The sequence below is a fragment of the Manihot esculenta genome, chromosome 6 (genome assembly GCF_001659605.2).
Source record: "Manihot esculenta cultivar AM560-2 chromosome 6, M.esculenta_v8, whole genome shotgun sequence".
NCBI lineage: Eukaryota > Viridiplantae > Streptophyta > Magnoliopsida > Malpighiales > Euphorbiaceae > Manihot > Manihot esculenta.
Window position 1 is genome coordinate 1,304,165 of NC_035166.2, and position 21,905 is coordinate 1,326,069.

General features: G+C 33.0%; 2 protein-coding genes across 3 annotated transcripts; both read left to right on the forward strand.

Moving 5' to 3' along the window:
* The first annotated feature begins 3,072 nt into the window (after positions 1 to 3,072).
* LOC110618238 (protein MOTHER of FT and TFL1) lies at positions 3,073 to 5,378 on the forward strand. 2 transcript variants are annotated; one of them, XM_021761369.2, is made up of 4 exons: positions 3,073 to 3,449; positions 4,068 to 4,129; positions 4,377 to 4,417; positions 5,008 to 5,378. In XM_021761369.2, exons 1-4 carry the CDS (start codon positions 3,255 to 3,257, stop codon positions 5,220 to 5,222), a joined length of 513 nt encoding a protein of 170 aa, XP_021617061.1. In that variant the 5' UTR covers positions 3,073 to 3,254; the 3' UTR covers positions 5,223 to 5,378. The 2 variants fall into 2 exon arrangements, with proteins under 2 accessions (XP_021617061.1, XP_021617060.1); XM_021761368.2 differs by having other exon boundaries at positions 3,089 to 3,449; positions 5,002 to 5,378.
* Positions 5,379 to 8,199: 2,821 nt separating this feature from the next.
* LOC110617486 (actin-interacting protein 1-2) lies at positions 8,200 to 16,141 on the forward strand. Its single transcript, XM_021760300.2, has 6 exons — positions 8,200 to 8,686; positions 8,791 to 8,952; positions 10,130 to 10,316; positions 13,292 to 13,714; positions 14,486 to 14,893; positions 15,272 to 16,141. Exons 1-6 carry the CDS (start codon positions 8,295 to 8,297, stop codon positions 15,527 to 15,529), a joined length of 1,830 nt encoding a protein of 609 aa, XP_021615992.1. The 5' UTR covers positions 8,200 to 8,294; the 3' UTR covers positions 15,530 to 16,141.
* Positions 16,142 to 21,905: the final 5,764 nt, after the last annotated feature.

The window sequence follows — 21,905 nt, forward strand, 5'->3', positions numbered from 1 at the left end:
GATACCAACGTCGGGACACACTGCAAAACATGTTCAGAATTACAACTGTGGGAAGTAAAAAGAGTCATAAAGTAATCAGTCATCACACCCTCCAACCCCGAATTCCTGTCCCGCCATACATTTGAATCATCCAGCAGTTTGACAATCGTGTTTTTCCTTTTTCGAGCACTGGCAGACTGGTGGAAAAAACGAGTATTAGCATCACCCTCCTTAAGCCAAAATTGCTTGGCCCGCTGCTTCCAGAAGATCTCACGGAGATTTAGGAGGTGAAAGAAGCGGGCTTTAGCTCGTAAAAACTCAATTATATGTTCCTGTAGGCGAGAGCCACGTAAACGGGACATGATAGCAAGGCACTCATCCATCTCCACTTTGTGCTTAAGACGAAGATTTATACCCCAAGATTTGAGAGCAGAACGACAAGCCTTAAGCTTACCCGCAACATCCATGTTAGAAGAAAACTGCCAAATATTAAAAATAAGATTCCGGCAACCGGTCTCACGTAGCCACGTATTCTCAAAACGAAACCGGTGAGCATGACGCTGTTCCACAAAGCATTTAACTACAAGCAGGATAGGCAGATGGTCAGATGTAGAGAAACCCATCACTTCAGCTGAAGAATTAGAGAACCTGGCACGCCATTGAGCATTAGTAAGAACACGATCCAACTTAGATTCCACCCAACTACCACTGTTTCTGCTATGCTCCCACGTGAATGGGTATCCTGTCATAGGAAATTCCATAAGACCAGAATCACAAAGAACCTTTCGAAACCCATTGATCAAGCGTGGAGGTTGGGGTCGACCACCTCGCTTCTCAGATGGAGAAAGAATATCATTGAAGTCACCCAAACACACCTAGGGAGCTTCAAGATGAGATGCCAGCATACGCAGTCTCTGCCAAGACAAGTGGCGAGAGCCACGATCAGCTTCACCATAATACCCTATCAAGCGCCAAGAACCAACACCATCCATGCAGATTTCTGTATCAATATGATGTTGCGATGAACTTAAGAGAGAGATAGAAGAGACTGACCTTCACAATAAAGCCAACCCTCCGCTATGACCCAAACTATCCTCACTGAAAAAATCATCAAAGCCCAACAAACCTTTTATCTCATTCACCCTAGCAGAACCACATAAAGTTTCAATCAAGAAAAGAAAGTTCGGCCTCTTAACCCTGATCATCTCTTTCAGGGCCTAAACTGCTCGTGGGTTGCCAAGCCCACGACAGTTCCAACTAATACAACTCATTGTGATCGGCGGGCCTGAACTCCAGGACCCGCCGCTACTCCATTTTTTGACTGATTACTACCTGCACTGCTTGAACCTTGTACCACAGAGGACCTCTCCCCAATGACCTTCTTGTGATCGGGTCCCATACGTCGCCGTTTAGGATCAACAATGGTTACACCAACTCCCAAACCCATAGCTTGATCCTCCCCAACATCAAGATCCTCTTTACCCCTTTCCATATCATGATCATTATAGACCCCCGCATTTGGAGGCGGATTCAGTCCGCTATCAGTGAAATTACCAGAATTAAAACTCGACTGACCTTGGATGCTTTGCTCCCCTCCTCCTCCCTTAAGCCATCGGCTGCCAAGACTCTGAGGGCGTCGATGATTGGCACGTAATTCCGGCCCAAATTTTCGAACCACTGGCGCATTCCCAAACTTCAGAAGCTCCCTGCAAAATTTCTCTGTATGATCAAACAGTCCACAAATGAAACAGAAACTGGGCGCCCTCTCATAAGCAAAAGTTGCAGTGAACCATGCTCCATCACTCTTGCGCATTCTCAAGGATTTGTGAATGGGAGCTGAAAGGTCATGCTTGTATCGAAGCAGAAAGGTCAAGGATTTTATGAAATTAAAATTTTAAAATTAAATTTTAATTTTTTATTCAAACTAAACACATAAAATATAAAATTAAATTAAATTTTACAATGAAATTCAACCAAACAGTGTTAGTCATTTTTCAAATCCTAAATCGGAGTCAACGACTCAAAATACTAGTTTTAATCCAATTTAAATTAAATCATATAGCTATACTAAAGATGATTTTGGTTCACTTTCAAACCCTAAATCGAAATCAATGATTTGAACTCCTGGTTTAATGTAGCTTTATTCATAGCGTCATGTGTGTTAATCAATTGGTAATTATAAATTTAGAAATTGAAATTGAAATTGAAACCCGACCAAATCCTAAAGCTGACTTAGGTTCGAAACTAATTCAGACAATGGGGCCAAATATGTAATTTAACATTTAATTTTTAATCGTAGGTTCTCCTTTCAAAATTAAAATTAGAGTAGAATCAGATATAGCAACGGATTGGGTATCCAATCCGATTCAACTTTAATAGAACGTATTTAAATAGTTATAATCAGATTTGAAACGAATTTAAATTTAAAAAATAATATTCTTTAGGTTTGAATTGAATTTAAATTTTATATATAGGATATTCACTGTTTCAATCCGTTAATATAAATAATTAATTTAATATAAAAATATATTTTATAATAATATTTATAAATTTATATATTTTTTTATTTAAAAATTAAAATTTAAATATTTTTTAGAAATATTAAATTTTTTAAATGAAAATTATTAATAAAAATATTTTTTTATATAAATTATTAATTAAAATATATAAAACTAAATAAATTTAAATTTTATTTAAATAATAATAATTAAATTTTTGACGAATTTAAATTGCTAATATAAATCAAATTCGAATTCAAATACCTTAATTTTTGCATGTAATTGATCCGTTTACATCTTTAAGTAAAATCAACCCAGCCTTTAGCAAGGCCTAGTAATGAATCGAGCCGGAGATAAAAATTTCATCTAAAATTTAGCTTCTAGAAAAAAGAAAAATAAATCTGTTGGCTGATGAAGGAAAAACCAACGGCGGAGATGAAACCCAGATGTTAAAGAAAGAAACAAAAGTGAAAAGGGTGGGACAGGGGTTAGAGTTCCACGTGGCAATCTCTGCTTCAATCAACTTTAGAATGCCCTATGCATGCATGCCCTTCAGGAGCCACATTTATCTTCTCACAAACTCGTCTATATAGCAAAGCCCTCCACACTCACTCTTCTTCACTCACCGCTCTTCTTCTTCTTCTTCTTGATCTTGATCTGAATTCACTCACTGATCTTCTTCTTCTTCTTCTTGATCTTCATCTTGACTCACCGCTCTTCTCCTTCTGCTTCTTCTTGATCGTGATCTTGATCATCTGATCTGATCTTGCGGTGGTAATGGCTGCATCAGTAGATCCTCTGGTGGTGGGACGGGTGATAGGAGATGTGATAGATATGTTCATTCCAAGTGTGAATATGAGTGTGTATTATGGAGCTAAGCGTGTCACTAATGGCTGTGATGTCAAGCCTTCTCTTGCTGTTCTTCCTCCTCAACTCACCATTTCTGGCCTCCCTCATGACCTCTATACTCTGGTATTTCTTTTTTCCCTTCTCTTTTTTCTCTTATCATATATCTTTTTATATTTTTTTGGAAGATTTCTTTATATATTTGTCTTTCAGTCTTTTTTATTTTTTATTTTATTAATAGACATTTGAGAGAGGAGAATTGAACTTTGATCCACATGATTTTCAATCCATTCTTCTTCTTTTTTTTTTTTTTTAAGTTTATTCTTTGCCGTTGATGTATATATTTACCATCTCTGGATGAAATACTATTTTCACCTGCTCGTTCAAAATTTAGAAAATCATTTATTAATTTCTGATTTATAATAAAAATTACTGTTATCTCCTACTAATGTAGGACAGAAATTACTATTACTATTCATTCAATAATGTAAAAGAGAATGTACAGACAAGATTATAAAATTTTCAGTTTCAATACATCATGCAAAATAAATATAATTTATGAAGCGATGGTCCAAAATGGTATGAGTTTTTTTTTAATAATCTATTTATTAATTAAATAATTTAATCTAAAAGAAAATAGATCATATAAATGAGATGAATTAAAAAGAGAAATTAATTTTTTGTTTGCATGTGTAATTTATAAATGTGGAATTATTTAAATATATAATAAATTTGATTATGCAGGTGATGACAGACCCTGATGCACCAAGTCCCAGTGAACCCACCATGCGAGAGTGGGTACATTGGTAAGTTTGCTTATATGATAATTATCATTTATTTTTTAACCTTATCAATTAATTATATATTTTATTTCTTTTATATAAATTAATGGAAAATTAATGTGATGTGAAAGATTATATATTTAAATTTCATAAATTGAAAAGGATTTTCATAATAATAAATATTATATTTAATCATTGTATTTTTTTATTAATATGTTCATCTCTATTAATAATTTGTTTTAATCTCTAAATTTGTTATTTATGATTTCAGGATAGTGGCAGATATACCAGGCGGTACAAATCCTACTAAAGGTCAGAAATCTAGATTTTCATTATACGTTTGCTTAAGATGTAGTATAATAAATAAATTTCACTTCAAATAAAATTAGAAAATATTTTTTTATCTTCTTGAATTTGAAAAACACTTAGAAAAATAGTTAATAAATTTTTTCTATACAATAATAATTAATTTATTTTTTAAATGTTTTCAACAAAGCAGTTTTTTCATGTTAAAATATTATTAATACCACAATTCTTTCTGAAAATTTTACTTTTTCTTAAATTTTAAGTAAATAATAAATTACTTTTTAGGAATATTTTTTAAAATAATTTTTAATATAAAAAATTATTTTCTTTAAAAAGAATGAAACTTAAAATAGAAAATGTGGAAATAAATATATAAATTACTAATTAAATATGTAAAAATAAATATATAGGTTCAAATAATATTCATACAAAAAATTTTAATCAAAATTTTGAAATTAGAATTTGAATTTAATTTAAATATATAAATATAAATGATCTTTGCGGATTTTTCAATCTGTTTGCTCTTGCATAATTTAGTTCAATCTGTTTAAAAAGTAGGGTTTAATCATTAATTTGTAATTATGACGAAGGGAAAGAGATATTGGCGTACGTGAGTCCTCGACCGCCGGTGGGAATACACCGCTACATCCTGGTGCTATTCCGGCAACGGAAGGCGCTGGGAATGATGGAGCAACCTCAATCTAGGGCTAATTTCAACACGAGGATGTTCGCTGCACATTTGGAGTTGGGGCTGCCGGTTGCTACTGTGTATTTCAACGCCCAGAAGGAGCCGGCGGCACGTAGGCGCTGATTATATATGAGCCTCAGGCCTTGATTACCAGCTACTCCACCAGTTTTAAAACCAGCTTTGCTTTATGCGTTTTTTTTTTTTTTCCTTTTTTCTTTTCTTTTTTCATTTCTTTGAGTAAACAATCTCTTTTTGGCTATTAACTCTAGTTTCGTCTCCCGTATATAGAATATGATATAATAGAGGAACAAAGCAAATCCAAATTAAAACTTGAAAACCCTAACTAGATACTTGATGCTTTGGCATTCTACATAAAAAAATAGAGAGTGCGTGTGTAGAGATATTTGTGGGTCGAGTTTCTATGTGAACTCAATTTGACTAAACCCTAGTACAATAAATTTGGGTAGTGTGTAATTAGATTTGGTATGAATTTGAATTTTGTAAACAATACTTGGATTTTTTACCCTCTATTTTAAATTAAAATTTTTACATATTTCATTCAATTTAATTTTTTTCTAATAATTCTATTATTTATAATAAAAAAATTAATTATTTTTAACTTAAAAAATAATGACCATTAGAATAATTTTCATCTATGATTATTGAACTTTACTCATTATTTATATCAAACAATTAACCTCAATTTGTTTTTATTGTTAGAGATGCAAATAGATTATTTGGTGAGATGCATACATAGTCTATCTTATATGATTTAAAATAATAATAAAAAAATTTTTCTTCTTCTTTTTAGCTACTACAATCTTTTACTTTTTAAAATTTTAAATTTTGCTGATATGAACGCCATCTGAAATTAAATATATTTTTATTTTATAGTTTATGTATAATAATAAAAAATATTAATAATATATATTTATTATTTTTAATTATATAATTATTTTATTAAAAATAATAATTATAGATTAATTATTATATTATATTTTCTATAAATATATTTATATATTTTTAAATAAAAAATATTTAATTAATTTTATAAAAAATATACTTTCCATCTACTCACTTAAATATACAAAATAAATATAAAAAAACACATATATCGTAATATGTAAGAATACGCAGTAAGTATCGTATAAAGATTTGATGTGATTAAAAGAATAAAAAATTTTACAAGTTTATAATTTTTAGTAAGAAAAAATTAAAAAAATTATATTAATAAAATTAATGAGAGTTTAACAGTAATAATTATTTCAACTTCTTTTACAATAGATAATTTTTATAATTGTAAATAATGTTAAAGTACTTTTTAAAATAATTTAAAATAAATAATTTCATAATATTTTTATAATTAAAATTATAATATCACTATAAATTAATTATATATATATATATGTATAATAGATTTTTCGGCTTGATATGAATTTAATATAGTTTTTGTATGATTTTTAATAAAAATCAAAATTAAATATTTAAATAAATTTAATTTAATATAATTTAATTTCTACATCATTATTTTTTTTAATTTTAATTCAATTTAATATAATTTTTTAATTTAGTTCGAAACGCCAAAATACCGTGCAAGAGCCCTATCCATTAGCAACTATTTTTCAAGGTTAACATTTAGCCTCTATTACTTTTACGAAAAAAAAATTTTAGAAATTATTTTTTAATATTTAAAAAATTAAAAAATTTAAAAGAAAAATACATTTCTTTTTAAAATTAAGTTATTTAGAAAAAATATTTTTTTTAAAAAAAAAAAAGTTAATTTCTCCGCTTTAACAACCATATAAACAATATTATACATAAATTTATTAAAATTTTTTATTTTTTTAATTGTAATAAAAAATAATTTATTTTTTTAAAATATTTTTTTATAAAATATTTCCATAAAATATTTTAAAAAATTTCTAATTAATTTAAAAAAATTATTTAAACATTTTTAAAATTTAAAAATCTATTAATTAATTTTTTTATTATTTAATTCTATAATTTTAAAAATTTAATAGTTTTAATTATTTTAAATTTTTTTATAATATTTAATAATTAAAATTTAAAAAAATCGATTAGTATACTTTTAAAATATTAAAAATATTTTAATATATTTTTTAAAATTAATATACTAACGAATGAGTTTTTTCGTATTATAAAAATTAAATAATAATTTTTTAAAAATATTATATATGAAAAATATTTTCTAAACCTAAGATTTTTTTCATATGCAAAATGAGTTTTAGACTTTCTTTATTTACGGAATATAATTTATATTTAAAAAATATTGTTTAAAGTAAAAAATATTTATAAACAGAACAACTTATTTTACAATGTTTAGTTTTAATTTAAAAATAAAATATATTTATAAATTTATATATAGAAGTATTAATAAGATTTTTAAAGTATAAAAAAAATCTAATATAATAGTTATTTTTTAAAAAATATTTTAATTTTTCTAAATATTACAAATAGAAATAAAACCTGAAACAGATGCTAATTTCTAAACTTTTTTAACCTAAAAAACTTCTCATTGTACAACTACTAAATCTCGAAAATGTGAAATTTTAATTAAAAAAATAAATGCTAAATAAAATAAAATAAAATAAAATAATGATAAAAACATTCAAATTAGTTTCTAAACCTTTTATAAAAATTCAAATAAGTGTTATTCGATTTTTTTAGTTAATAATTCTTTGAAGTTTACCATTAAATTCAAATAAGTTTTAATCTAATAAAATGTTGATTTTTTTAATAAAGTATTATTTTTAATTTGAAATAATAAAATTTAATATTCTTAATGAAATAATTTTTTTTTTAAATACGAGCATATAAGGATAAATCTAGCACATAATTTTAAATATTTAAAATTACAAAAGCAATATTTATAATAAAAATATTATTTTATTATTAATAATATTTTATTATGTCAAGACTCATTTCCAGCAAAAAAATTTAAAGTTTTATTTGATAAAAGGAATTAAATTGAGTTTATGTGAATCTTAATAAAAAGATTAAGGGCTGATTTTGAACTTTTCTGGGACTAAATTGTAATTTATATTTTCTTAATTCAACGGTTTACTAGTCTTCTAGTCTTCTATTAAGCTCACTCTCAGCGATCACTGGTCGCCTATTCACTTTTCTCTTCGTGCACTGCACAACTCCATTCTCAATCAAATCTCCATTTCCTCAATGCCAATCCTCTCTGAAACCTACGCCTGTGTTCCCACCACAGAGCGCGGCCGTGGGATCTTAATCTCCGGCAATCCCAAATCCAATTCCATCCTCTTCACCAACAACCGATCAGTTCTCATCCTCAACCTCGATAACCCTCTCGATGTCTCCGTCTACGGTGACCATGGTTATCAAGCTACCGTCGCTCGTTACTCCCCCAACGGCGAGTGGATCGCCTCTGCTGATGTCTCCGGTACTGTCAGGATCTGGGGGGCTTATAATGATCATGTCTTGAAGAAGGAATTTAAGGTTTTGTCTGGTCGGATCGATGATCTTCAGTGGTCGCCTGATGGGTTGAGGATCGTTGCTTGTGGAGATGGCAAGGGCAAATCGCTAGTGCGTGCTTTTATGTAAGTTGAAGTTGAGATTCTGTAGCTACTGATTTTGATTATTGCATTGTTGTTGTCTTTACTTTTTTTTCTTTTTTTTTTTTCATTTTCATCTTCTTGAATAGGTGGGATTCAGGCACTAATGTAGGGGAATTTGATGGGCACTCGAGGCGAGTTCTTAGCTGTGCATTTAAGCCAACAAGACCATTTCGGATAGTGACTTGTGGGGAGGATTTTTTGGTGAATTTCTATGAAGGACCTCCATTTAAATTCAAGCTATCCCGCAGGTTTGTTATTAACACTTTCTTCCCTTGGAATTTTAGTGTGACGTGTACTTATTAACTTTTCATAATGCACTTACATTTGAACAATGAAGGTAGAATCAGTGGTTTTGGGATCACATCTGACCCCTGTGATGCTTTATTCAAATTCACACCTTCTAGAGTCGTTTATATCTACTATCTACTGTTTATTATGCTACTTGATCTTCAATCAAGAATGACCGACCTGTCTAGAATCTAGGTTGCTCAGATACAACATCCGAGCTAAACTGATTTGGTTGGTGACCTCTGTTTATACAAATGTTCTTGCTATATTTGTAATCAATCATGTATTCTTATAGCTTGGTATTGCTAATACCATAAGTGGAAACTTTATTTGGTGACTTTGAGTTGCATATAGTTAGAGTTTTCAGGTTGTTTTCTTGGGCTAAGTATTAAAAGCTGCAGTTGAGATTATGATTAACCTATAACTTTGACCTTTGTTTAAATATAAATTATTATTTTACTAATAACAATAGCATGAACCACAAGCAGACGTGTGCAACACAAACAAACAAAAAAAAAAATTATCAAAGACAGAAAACAATTGATCTTTTTCTTGTAAAAGTGAGGAAATTGCATCCTATGTTATTAGGTTGAAAAATGCAGAGTGGGAAAATTAAAAAAAATTTAATCAAATGACTAGTTCATGTATCCACTGATAAGAATATGTAAACTTCAATAGTAAATTGTTTTGAAATGTCCACCTGGATATAGATGTCTAAACCAACTCTAATGGAACAGGATAAATAATTGAACTGGGGGAATTTGCACTATCAGCTATTAATCATCTACACTTTGAAGAACTGAAGTTATTAGGATGCATGCTGATCTCGGAATTGACTTTGCCTAGACGTTTCCACCTTATTTTCACGGATCATAACTGTGGATGCAGTTCTTCTATCCCTTAATTTCTTAGGGAGTTTTTATTTTTCCTTTCTTTTTGTTCAGGTGGGGTGAGTTTCTGGAGAGTAGAGGATTTACCTTTCAGTTGAATCAAGAAATGAACCTTTTCTTTTCAAATATTTGCTTTACATTTTGAAGAACATGCTGACTTCACAAGATTGTATGTTGAAAAAGAACCAGCTGGCCTCTTTCTTGTGATGCTGCATTCACTGACAGGTTTTGGTTCACTGATTTGCAGGGATCATTCAAATTTTGTCAATTGCATAAGATTTTCTCCAGATGGCAGCAAATTCATTAGTGTAAGCTCCGATAAGAAGGGCATATTGTTTGATGGGAAGACTGGAGAGAAGATTGGAGAGTTGTCCTCTGAAGATAGTCACAAGGGAAGCATTTATGCTGTTAGCTGGAGTCCTGATGGTAAACAGGTAGGCTTACTGTTGGCCACAAATAAAGCTGTAGTACTTATGCTAAAAATAAATTCATCTGGGTGCAAAGGTGTATATCATTGGAGATGTTGACACTAGTTTATCTGATGATCTTTTAACTTTCTGTTAAAGAGTGCCTCTCCCTTTCTTTCTCCTCCCTCGCCCCCATGCCACCAAACATACACAACATTTTTAGTTCTTTCCCTTCTACTCCATTATCCATGTTTCTCAAATGGATTCTCCAGCTTGACTACCAGTATCTCAGATGTTCACAAAGGATATCATCCTATCATTTTGAAGGCAATCTGTATTTCCTTTTTAATTGGACAAAGGCCCAAATGAACCATTAAACTTTAGCTCAGTAGTCAATTTGACCCCTCACTTTCATTTGTGATCAATTGAGCGCTACATAATTAAATTGCAGTTCAGTTAAACCCAATGTAACAGCGTTAGTCAACAGTGTTGAAAAAAAAAACCAGTAAAGTAGATAATTAATGAGTAAGATATTTCTTTTTAATTATATGTAATTATTAAATAATTATCAATTAAAAAACAAAAATCTGGATCTTTCTTCTTTTGCAACTTCTCCCTTCCCCCTTTTCATTCTCCTTTTTCTCCACCAAAATCAAGTTCACCACTTCATTGCTAAACTCTAAATACTAAAAGTAAAACTTATAATATTTTGATTTGCATGAGTCAAAGGGAAATCTGTGAGTAGTGGACCATCTGAAATAAAAATCAAATTCACCAGTCAAACCTATTTCCTATTCATCTTTTGCTGCCCTAGACAAAGCAGCGAACTTCTTCTCAAACTTTCTTCCTATATTTATTTACATTCTTTCTCTGATTCTATATGATCTCTTCTCCTTTTCTAAGATTATAAAGCATGAACTAGTGATTGCTTGTTCAAAAGGAAAATTCACAGACATGGATCCAAGATTCCTTACTCAGGTGCACCTAAACCCTTCCCATCACGATAATCCTTGCATGTGATTAATTTGGACAGAATTAGGTCAGAATTGATGTCTAGAGTTTCATTGCCCCTAATTAAAAGTTGAGGGATTCAATTGACTTCAATTGAAAATGAGAGGCCAAATTACTGAAACAAACTTTAAGCGCTAATTTAGGCCTTTGCCTTTTTAGTACTTCACAAGAGTATCTAAAAGCTCTGTGTGTGTTTGTGTTTCTGAATGTCTTCTTATTCTGGGCTTTTTGCATTTTCATGTTAAAAAAAAAAAAAATTTCTCAAATCTTGGTATGAAAAAAATTTTTTCCGAAATCAGGGTGAAAATTGACTCTACCGCACTCTTAAAGTGCGGTAGAGCTTACCGCACTCTTAAAGTGCGGTAAGAAAAATAATTTTTATAAAAAATTACATTACCGCACTTTTGAAGTGCGGTAATGTAAAGAAAAATTATTTAAAAAAAAAAAATTATTGAAGTGCGGTAATGGATTTGAAATTTTAATTTTAATTTTTATTTAATTAATTATTATATTATATTTTATTAATTTAATTTATTTAATTATATATTAAATTTATATAAATATAATTATAAAAATTATATTAATATTAATTATTTTAAATTATTAATTATTTTAATTTATTTATAATATAATATAATTAATTAATATTTTTATTACAATTAATTTATAAATATTTAATTTTTGAAATAATAATAGATTTTAGAATAATTTTTTTATTTTGAAATAGTAAAAAGTCTGAAGTTTTTTTTGTAGGTGTTGTTAGTGCTATAATTTTTTAAAAATTTTATAAAAATAAAAATAATAAAATAAAATGATAAATATAAAAAATATAATGTTATATTATAAATAAATTAAAATAATTAATATTTATAATAATATTAATATAATTTTATAACTATATTTATATAAATTTAATATATAATTAATTAAAGTATATAATTTGATAACCGTAGAGTCTCGCACTCCTTAGGTCGAGTTGAGGCCCATAAGAGCATATCAGATTTCAAGCTCGGTAGATTCAGACTAGATTTCAATATGAATGATAGGCCGGATCATCCAGAAGTCCAAACCCAGTAAGCTCTTACTCGACTCGGTGACCTGACAGGAGGAAAAACAACGGATCCAGTCACTTCGCAGTACTGCCCACTTGTGCACCGAAAGAAATTAAATGGCCGCCTGACATGGAGAGGGCCTCTAAAACATCCATACGCATGGACCAGTATAATAGGACTGGTGGTACTGTAGTAAAAAGATCGCTACGTATACTGAAATCATATTCTCTAAATCTCAGAACATCATAATTAATAAAATAAATATTATATTATATTATAAATAATTTAAAATAATTAAATTTAATATTAATATAATTTTTATAATTATATTTATATAAATTTAATAGATAATTAATTAAATTATATAATTAATAAAATAAATATTATATTATATTATAAATAACTTAAAATAATTAATATTAATATAATTTTTATAATTATATTTATATAAATTTAATATATAATTAAATAAATTAAATTAATAAAATATAATATAATAATTAATTAAATAAAAATTAAAATTAAAATTTCAAATCCATTACCGCACTTTTGAAGTGCGGTAATGAATTTTTTTTTTAAAATAATTTTTCTTTACATTACCGCACTTCAAAAGTGCGGTAATGTAATTTTTTATAAAAATTATTTTGGCTTACCGCACTTTAAGAGTGCGGTAAGCTCTACCGCACTTTAAGAGTGCGGTAGAGTCAATTTTCACCCTGATTTCGGAAATTTTTTTTTTCGGACCAAGATTTGAGAAAATTTTTTTTTTGTTTAACATGAAAATGCAAAAAGCCCTCTTATTCTCCTCATCTTCTTTTTCTCATTCTTTGCTTCACCTATTTGCTTCACTCTGCTTGTATCATTTTCTTTTACCTCTCTACTTGGAGCAGGCATGCTATGCTCTGTAATACCGATAATAGTATTAATTTTATTTTGTAGGTTCTGACTGTTTCTGCTGACAAGTCAGCAAAAGTGTGGGAGATCTGTGATAATGGTAATGGAAAATTGAAGAAAACGTTGACATGTTCCGGCTCTGGTGGAGTTGATGACATGCTAGTCGGTTGCCTTTGGCAGAATGATTATCTTGTCACTGTGTCTCTTGGTGGCACAATCAGCATCTTTTCTGCAAGTGATCTTGACAAAAGTCCACGACAAATATCTGGACATATGAAGAATGTTACATCGTTAGCTGTGCTTAAAAATATCCCAAAAACTATATTGTCCAGCAGTTATGATGGTTTGATAGTTAAATGGATTCAAGGCTTTGGATACAGCTGTAAATTACAGAGGAAAGAGAGTTCTCAAATTAAATGTTTAGCTGCTGTTGAAGAAGAAATTGTCACATCTGGATTTGACAATAAGGTGATTGACTTGCATATACACATCAATTTTAATTTGAAATAACTATATTTACTTTTTGTTCCATTTTTAATCAATTATAGAGTTAAGATTGGAATCAGAACATGCTTGTGCATTCTTTTGCACTATTTGATGATGTAAGCAGAATATATCTAAAGTGGGGCTTCTGTTTTGTATTTGATACTTAGCTTATGAACAAATAATATGCATCTAAAGCTATAATTGAATTCCCAAGGAAAGTATTTCCCTAGCAAACATTTATGAATTCCTTGAGTTTCCCAACTTGTATACAGCATAAAAGTGATGAAAGAAGTTGCCTGTATTACACAGTTAAAAGAATCCATCAATTTGAACTTTTATCTGCAAAGTTGTGTGGAGAAAGTTTAAAGCATCTTTTAAATATTATTTGTGAAATTTTGCTTCCAATATAAGTCACTGCTTATTGTTGAAAATATAAGATGTACTCAGTAATTCCCATGTTAATGTTGGCTTATAAAGTTGATGTTCAAACTAGATTGTGATGAAATTACTTGTTTCTTGATGATTATTCAACACTTTTGTTAGTGCTGAAACCTTTTACATATTGATCTTTGGTGTATGTATAAGGTTTTATTACTATTTCCTTGATTAGTTAGCAACTTTACTAGATATTAGGTAAAATTGTACCTAGGTTTAATAATTTAATGTTTCTCCCTGAGACACCTTCTCCTAAAAAGATTATATGTGGTTTCTAGTAATAATGCTTTCCTTGTCTGCATTCCCTATGTCACCTAGATTTGGAGAGTGCATTTTCAAGGGGATCAATGTGGAGATGCCAATTCCATTGACATTGGCTGTCAGCCAAAAGACTTGAGTCTTGCCCTTCTCTGTCCCGAACTTGCTTTGATCACAATTGATTCAGGTGTTGTCATGCTTCGTGGTACAAAAGTGGTGTCAACCATCAATCTTGGTTATTCTGTGACAGCATCTGCAATCACACCTGATGGAAATGAGGCAATCATAGGCGGGCAGGATGGCAAATTGCATGTATATTCTATTACAGGTGATACTCTTAAGGAAGAAGCAGTCCTTGAGAAACATCGGGGGGCTGTCAGTGTCATAAGATACTCTCCAGATGTTTCAATGTTTGCATCTGGTGATGCAAACAGAGAAGCTATTGTTTGGGATTGGGCCTCCAGAGAGGTATGTTGTTTTGTTCTCTTAATTTAATTTGATTATTTTATTGCACTTGAACTGTTTATTTCTGTTATTTAATTAGGTAAGCTGAAGTTGTAAATGTGCAAATCTGTCAGTTAAAATAAAGTAATATTTATTTTAAGAATGACATAAGGGTATATTAAATGGAACCAAGGACTGGTCCTTGATTTGAAATTTGCCTATAGAAGTATAATTTGTTAGAACCCAGGCCGAGTAGTGAATTAATTTTCAAGATACCATAGTAATTTCTAATAAGGGGTAGCAATAGCAGATGTTTCCACTTTTTTTTTTTAAAAAATATATTCTATTTTATTAGCTTAACCATATTATCTTATTGATTATATTTGACACAATTTCTTACAGGTGAAGCTTAAGAACATGTTATACCATACTGCTCGCATAAACTGCCTTGCTTGGTCTCCTGATAGCAGCATGGTTGCAACAGGTTCACTCGACACTTGTGTCATTATTTATGAAGTGGACAAGCCTGCATCTAGTCGGATGACCATAAAAGGAGCTCACTTGGGTGGGGTTTATGGGTTAGCTTTTACTGATGAGCTGAGTTTAGTAAGCTCAGGTGAGGATGCTTGTGTTCGTGTTTGGAGATTAAGCCCACAGTGATGCTGCTTGATGATGATCATCATGAAGATACTAGGTTAAAAAACTATCAAAGTTTGGTGTGTGCACTGGATTATTTTTGGACTTCTGCATTGTTGTCAAGTTGGGTGTTATTTTAGGTTGGAGATAGTCACGAAGATTAAACTGCCCTTTGTTGTAATCAAATCATGTTTTAGTGACCGTCTACAAACAGCAGTAGGGAAATGCCTGTAATATTTTGTATTTTATGTGCTTGTCTTCATCCGATGGGAGTTCACTGGAATTTCGTGCCGGTTTTCCATCAGACGAGAAGGGATTAAGCTGTAAAGGATACTAGTATGCAGCAAATGAGCAGAGACAGAAAATGGTTGAAGTGGTGAGGTGAGTTACCTTTTCGGTTGTGAGAGGATTGTTGACACTAGCATATTGCTCCATTTTTTTTAGTGGATGAGTGGTGATGGTGCTAGTAAATGTTGTGATATTAGTTATTTTCCTTGATAGCTATAGTGCGGGAGTGATGAGTGTTATCTCTATGTATTTTAGTTGTTTTGTGTAGCTGTTGTTGTGTATTTTTTCTGTCTACACTTTTTCTTTTCGTCATCATCTTAATCTTCTGTCATTGAATTTGTTTGCCAATTCAAGCTGTTTCAAACCTTTTTGGGTCTTTTAACTGCAGATCTGGAAAATAGATGAAAGAATTGTGCAAATTAATGAGATGCAAATTAGTAGACTTTTTATAAAATTAAAGGTTCTAAGTTACAGAGTCTAAATAGTTTTAAAATTGAATAATCAATTAATAAAGTTTTTTGTAATTAAATAGTAATATTTTCATATTTTAATTAGGTTAATCAGGCTATAATTCACTCTGAACAAAATCATAAAGAAAAATAAATATATAAGCAGAATTGTACCCATCGATATCTAACAGAACAAATTCCCTGACAGGAAAATCAAAGTTCAAAGGCAAAGATATAGAATGAGACTTACTGTAGGGTAAAAACTGAGGGCTTTTTGTAAATTTAGGGGCGGGGGAATTAAAATTTGCTGATTTGGGGTTGGGGAAAACTTATTGACGGATTTGGGGTTCGCCTGTCACGTGGCAGGCAAAAAGAGAGTCTGGCGCTTCTTTGAGAAGAGCCAGACCCTAGCGCCTTTCAAAGAGGCGCCAGATTAAGTCTTGGCGCCTCTTTGAGGGGCGCCAGCGTGGCCTGACGCCCCTGGTGCCTCTCAAAGAGGCGCCAAGACTTAATCTGGCGCCTCTTTGAGAGGCGCCAGGGCCGTCAGGCCACGCTGGCGCCTCTTTGAGAGGCGCCAGGGCTGCGTGGCCTGTCGGCTCTGGCGCCTCTTTGAGAGGCGCCAAGCTTGCCATGCATTGAAAGCTCAAGAATAAATGTGTAATATAATATATTTATATCTAAAATTAATTTAAAAGATAAGAACATTAATAATAATTAAATTTAATTATACAAAAATTGACATTAATATTCTGAATGATGTCTAATGATGATTATGCAAATGACTGCCCGTGCCACAATGTCTTAGTCTTCTCTCATCAGGATGTCTTGTGTTGTACCGACGACCGTCAAATGATGGCTCCTGTTGAGTTTCTTGAGAATTGCCAACATTATCGTCAGCCATAGATATATTTAAATCAGGAGGTTGAGATCGATGTCTTGAACTCTCCCCAACAAGTGGATCCTGAGTTGCAAAGCCGAAATCTCCTGAATAAGGGGTTGCCGAAATAATTCAGGAAAATCCGAGGAAAACAAGCTAAGTCGGCTTGAGGGATCATCCAGTGATTGTCGAGGGAATGCTGGAAAAACAGACTCTGATGGAGTATGTGGTTGCGCAGGGGAGAAGAAGTCGAATGACGTGCTAGCCATGCCTTCCCCTCCAGTCTGATCGTAATTGGAAGGAATTGGAGTAAACGACTGAAAAGGCATAGAAGAAGGCCCTGGTGTCCATCCTGTATACTGACTATGAAAATCGTCTCCATAAGTTGGCATTTGTGAAGATTGACCCAATTCTGTATATGAGCCGTATGGATGGAATGCAACTGGTGATGGTATCTGCATTACACCAGGATTTGGCGTAGGCTGTGGAATTTATGTCTCCCTTGATGGTCTGGTAGTGTGGCGACGATGTCGTGGAGGATTCCTGGAGGAGGAGGGTGCGTCATGTACGTCATCCGGAAGCGGTTGGGAAGGTGGCGCAGGCTGTGGAGGTGGTGTTTGGGAAATGCGATCGAACAAACGAAGTGCATGAAACATTGAATTAACTGCATTTCCAATCTTGTCTACTGTTGGGTGACGAACTTGACTAGCCCATAAGCGGCAGTTCTCCAGACCATCCTCCTGCAAAATGTATTTATTAAGATATGTATCCCAAAAGTTAAGTAATGTAAATATTTATACAATTAATACAAAAATCAAAGCGCCCATTACCACAGCGCCGATTGATGCACCCTTTTGACACCCACCGACGTGCAATCATTCTGTACCATTCCATATACTGTGAATGGTAATGTAACGGCTGGGTCATAGTATTGCTGGCCACAATCCGTCGGTGCCTTGATTCCCAGAGCGTAATCCAATGTTGGTTCTCGGTCATCCAGTTAGTAGCTGAAGAAGTCAATTTTATTGAATGCATATCATCTGTTTGACGTGGTGGTTGTGGAATGGGTTGAGAAAATCCAAATTGTCTCAGCATCCTGTCAGGTTGATGCCACTCAATAATATGAAAACAAATCAGTGGAACAACCGATCTCCATATTTGTCTACCTCTGTAGACAATAATCTGGCATAGCGTCCACCACATCATCAGAGTATGGCTCCCATATAAACTGTGTAGATAAGATAATGTCAAATATAAAAATGATATAATTTGAATTGACATGTAATTTAATAGTATCCAATGATGACCTCTTCGGCTTCCATGCGGTCCAGTTGGTACCGAAGTTGCACCAGCACATGCGTTGTAACTTCGGTAATACTTCTAGCATTACTCCACCTACACAATTTATACTTTGGAATAAGTTACAAGATGCAGGATTTGATGGTGTAGTAGTACAATATTTACAGCACATACCGACTGCCAATCGGTGTATCTGAAAGGGGATGTATCTGGGAGATTGTAGGGGCTATTGTTTTGATTCTGTCCCATGCCCAAATCTGTAAAATATGAAGTGGCCCGCCAATTTGCTGCACTTGTGGTGATGTTGCTCTGCAAAGCTCTTTATAAAGCCAAGCAAGGCAGGCTGCACCCCAACTATATTGACCACAATTGTTGAAATGAGCGAGTAGTGGCAAAAACATTAGATTGACCCTATGAGCATACCGATCAACGAATAGCGATCCACCTATTAGGCGTAATAGGAAAGCTCGAGCATGCCTCTGGATAGTAACATCATCAGCGTACTCTGGAATTTGGTCAAAGTTATCTCTCAACCAGGTGAGTGCAACAGTATTTCCCTTCATAACATCACGATCCGGGACCAACCCAAGCAAATCTTGACATAGTAATTGCCAAGGCTGTCCTGTAGTCCCAGTAACAGCATTGCCATCAATAGGCAATCCAGATATCAGACCCATATCTTGAAGTGTAACTGTAAACTCTCCATGGGGTAACATGAAAGTATGTGTTTCTGGTCTCCATCTCTCAACCAAAGCCGTTATGAGGTGGTGATCTAAATGGAAGAACCCTAATCGAACAGCTCCGTAAAATCCACTAGCACGGAGATAAGGGATAAGCCTGTCATCAATATCATAACCGCGTAATACAGTAGATGATCGTCGGCATGTGATTACACCGGCCTCTTGTGGATCATCCCACACGACTTGGGACCTATGAGATGCTTGGAGATATAGCAATGAAGTATCACGTGGTCCTGGGTTAATAAATAATCTACTGTCATTTGAGCTGTCCATTCCTGCAAAGGGTTATTACAACTGTCAATTCCTTATGTCAATAATTTGTATTGCTAGACATGAGGATCACAAAACAAAAATAAAAGAATAATATGAATTTACAAGGCAATTCGATGTTTAAGTACAAGTGATGAACTCCTAAACCTGACCTCTTAAACCCTAAAACCCAACCCGATTAAGTATTCCCTAAACCTAAATCCTAAACCTTAAATCATAAATCATAAACCTTATCTAGTACACCCCATTCCATAATCTTTAAACCCTAAACCCTTAATTGGCATGATGATTGGCATGCTGATGCCTCACGAAAATCGAAGTGGATGACATTTTCTTGATGTAACATGCATAAAATGTCAACTGGATAAATATCAGAAACAATCAATGAATCACAACAAATTTCAGATTTTTTCATAAAATAGGCATGTTAAATTCATAAATTTTTGTTCACAGTACATGTCTTTTTATTATGTCCCGACTGGCCACATATAAAACAATGATTTTTTGTAGGAATATTAACTTTCGCACCCCTCCAATCCATTTCATTCTGAATTCTCGATGGCTTCGGTCGCCCTTTTTTCCTTATTCGGTTCTTGTTTGGAATTAGTGGTAATTCATAATCTGCAGGCCAATAGTCTGAATTACCTAATGGACTGAACATGTCTTCGTAACATTTAATTGACCTTTCAAGAGTGTAGTAGCTATCAACGAATTGCTCATAATCCACAGACCTCGACATGCAGGCTGCAATGGCATGTGAACATGAGATACACATCTCTTGAAATTTTCCGCAAGTACATGTCCATTCTATAAGCTTAACAACTTGTTTTTGACCAGATTTAGAACTTCGAACTTCAACAACCAAATCATCACGATTAAATGTCGTAACACGATGGCCATTTGCTGACTGTGCATTTTTTTGTATGATTTCACCAGTTGACTGGGTGAATCTATAGCCCTCTTGTTGCTGCCGATGAAATTGATGCCTTCTTGTATCGAAGTAATGCGCACATTGATAAAATATTTTTTCAACCATTGCTGTAATAGGCAATGCTCGAAAGCCTTTCAACATTCCTTTCACAGACTCAATGGTGTTAGTTGTCATTGATCCATATCGCTTCCCACCATCGTGGGAACGAGTCCACTTCTCCAGAGGTATCTTCACAGCCCATTCAAAGGTCTCGAGATTGAGTTCCTTAATTTTATTCATCGCGTCATAGAATTTTCTCTTTTGGTTATGATTAGCTGTCACGGTAAAAATATATCATTGAAAATGAATAGGTATGTAACAGCCCGGAAACCGGTACCCCTCTGTAGCGGCTCCGACCTGCTCGGCGCTAGGATTCAGATCGGCTTAAGGCCGCCGGAACCCGTAGCAAGCCTCTAAACATCCTGAAACTCTAGGTATAATCCCATACATGATCAACATTTTCATAAAACTTAAACTTTGGTCTCATAAAAACCTTTAAACTTGTTTTCCTTACCTCAGCTTGACCTATGCATGCAAACATAGAACCTCATACCAGATGGGTCATCAAGCTTGCTTTAAAACATATCCGTTTTGGGTCAAGGGATTGGAACCCTTTCTTCCCTCACGGGCCATTCAAAACTCATAACATTTAAAACATTTTCTCAAGATCATGCATAACAAAAAGGGATTTACTAACACCCTAGGCAAAGCACAATTCTATACATCTCATGCTACAACATATGGCATAACTTGACTCTATCTCTTTACAACATGCTCTATCCATTCAAATCCTTCTACATAAGGACCATACATCAAGTCCATCTATCATGTCCATATATCATCATGTCCATAACTAAGCTATACAAGCAGACAAACATACATAGCATTACATAACATATCATCTCTTTAGCAACTTCCTTACATAACGTTCACTATATCCATAAACATATACATACAAGCATCTCTTATACATAACAAAACACAGCTAAGCTATTACAACCAAACATGGCAACCCATGCTTGAACCTCTTCTTTCCCCATAGCTTGGAACAATTGGTACTCACTCTCACCAGACTATTCCCTTAAAGTGGGAGGTCAAGGGTTCGAGCAGTGGGGGAGGCGACCTAATTCCCAGAGGAAGGAATTGGGCCAAATCCACTTGGGAAGAACGGGTTAGAGTCCCGCGAACCAAGGGGACAAATCCTGCCTGGAACCCGTGAGGGTGAAGGGATGTTAAGAGCTGCTCACAGTGGCTGGGCCCAGAGGAAGGTCACGGGCTGTGAGCGGTAACAGGGCCGGTCGAAAGGGGCCGGGCTGTTACAAGGTAGAATACAATAAAATTTAAAATTTAAAATTAGACCACGCAGATAAAGTTTTACCAGCCTTTCGCAAATATTCCTTCATTGTTGCATTCTTAAATTTTGTGTTGTAATTGCTCAAAATGTGCCGTATGCAGTATCGATGGTGTCCACTTGGTGGTTGCCACCAATCTTGTTCCATAGCTTTCT

Coding starts and splice junctions, on each gene's coding strand:
- LOC110618238 (XM_021761368.2), top strand. CDS start 3,255: ATGGCTGCATCAGTAGATCCTCTGGTGGTGGGACGGGTGATAGGAGAT. Junction 3,450..4,067: donor CTCATGACCTCTATACTCTG/GTATTTCTTTTT, acceptor TTGATTATGCAG/GTGATGACAGACCCTGATGC. Junction 4,418..5,001: donor CGGTACAAATCCTACTAAAG/GTCAGAAATCTA, acceptor ATTATGACGAAG/GGAAAGAGATATTGGCGTAC.
- LOC110617486 (XM_021760300.2), top strand. CDS start 8,295: ATGCCAATCCTCTCTGAAACCTACGCCTGTGTTCCCACCACAGAGCGC. Junction 8,687..8,790: donor TCGCTAGTGCGTGCTTTTAT/GTAAGTTGAAGT, acceptor CTTCTTGAATAG/GTGGGATTCAGGCACTAATG. Junction 10,317..13,291: donor GGAGTCCTGATGGTAAACAG/GTAGGCTTACTG, acceptor TTTATTTTGTAG/GTTCTGACTGTTTCTGCTGA.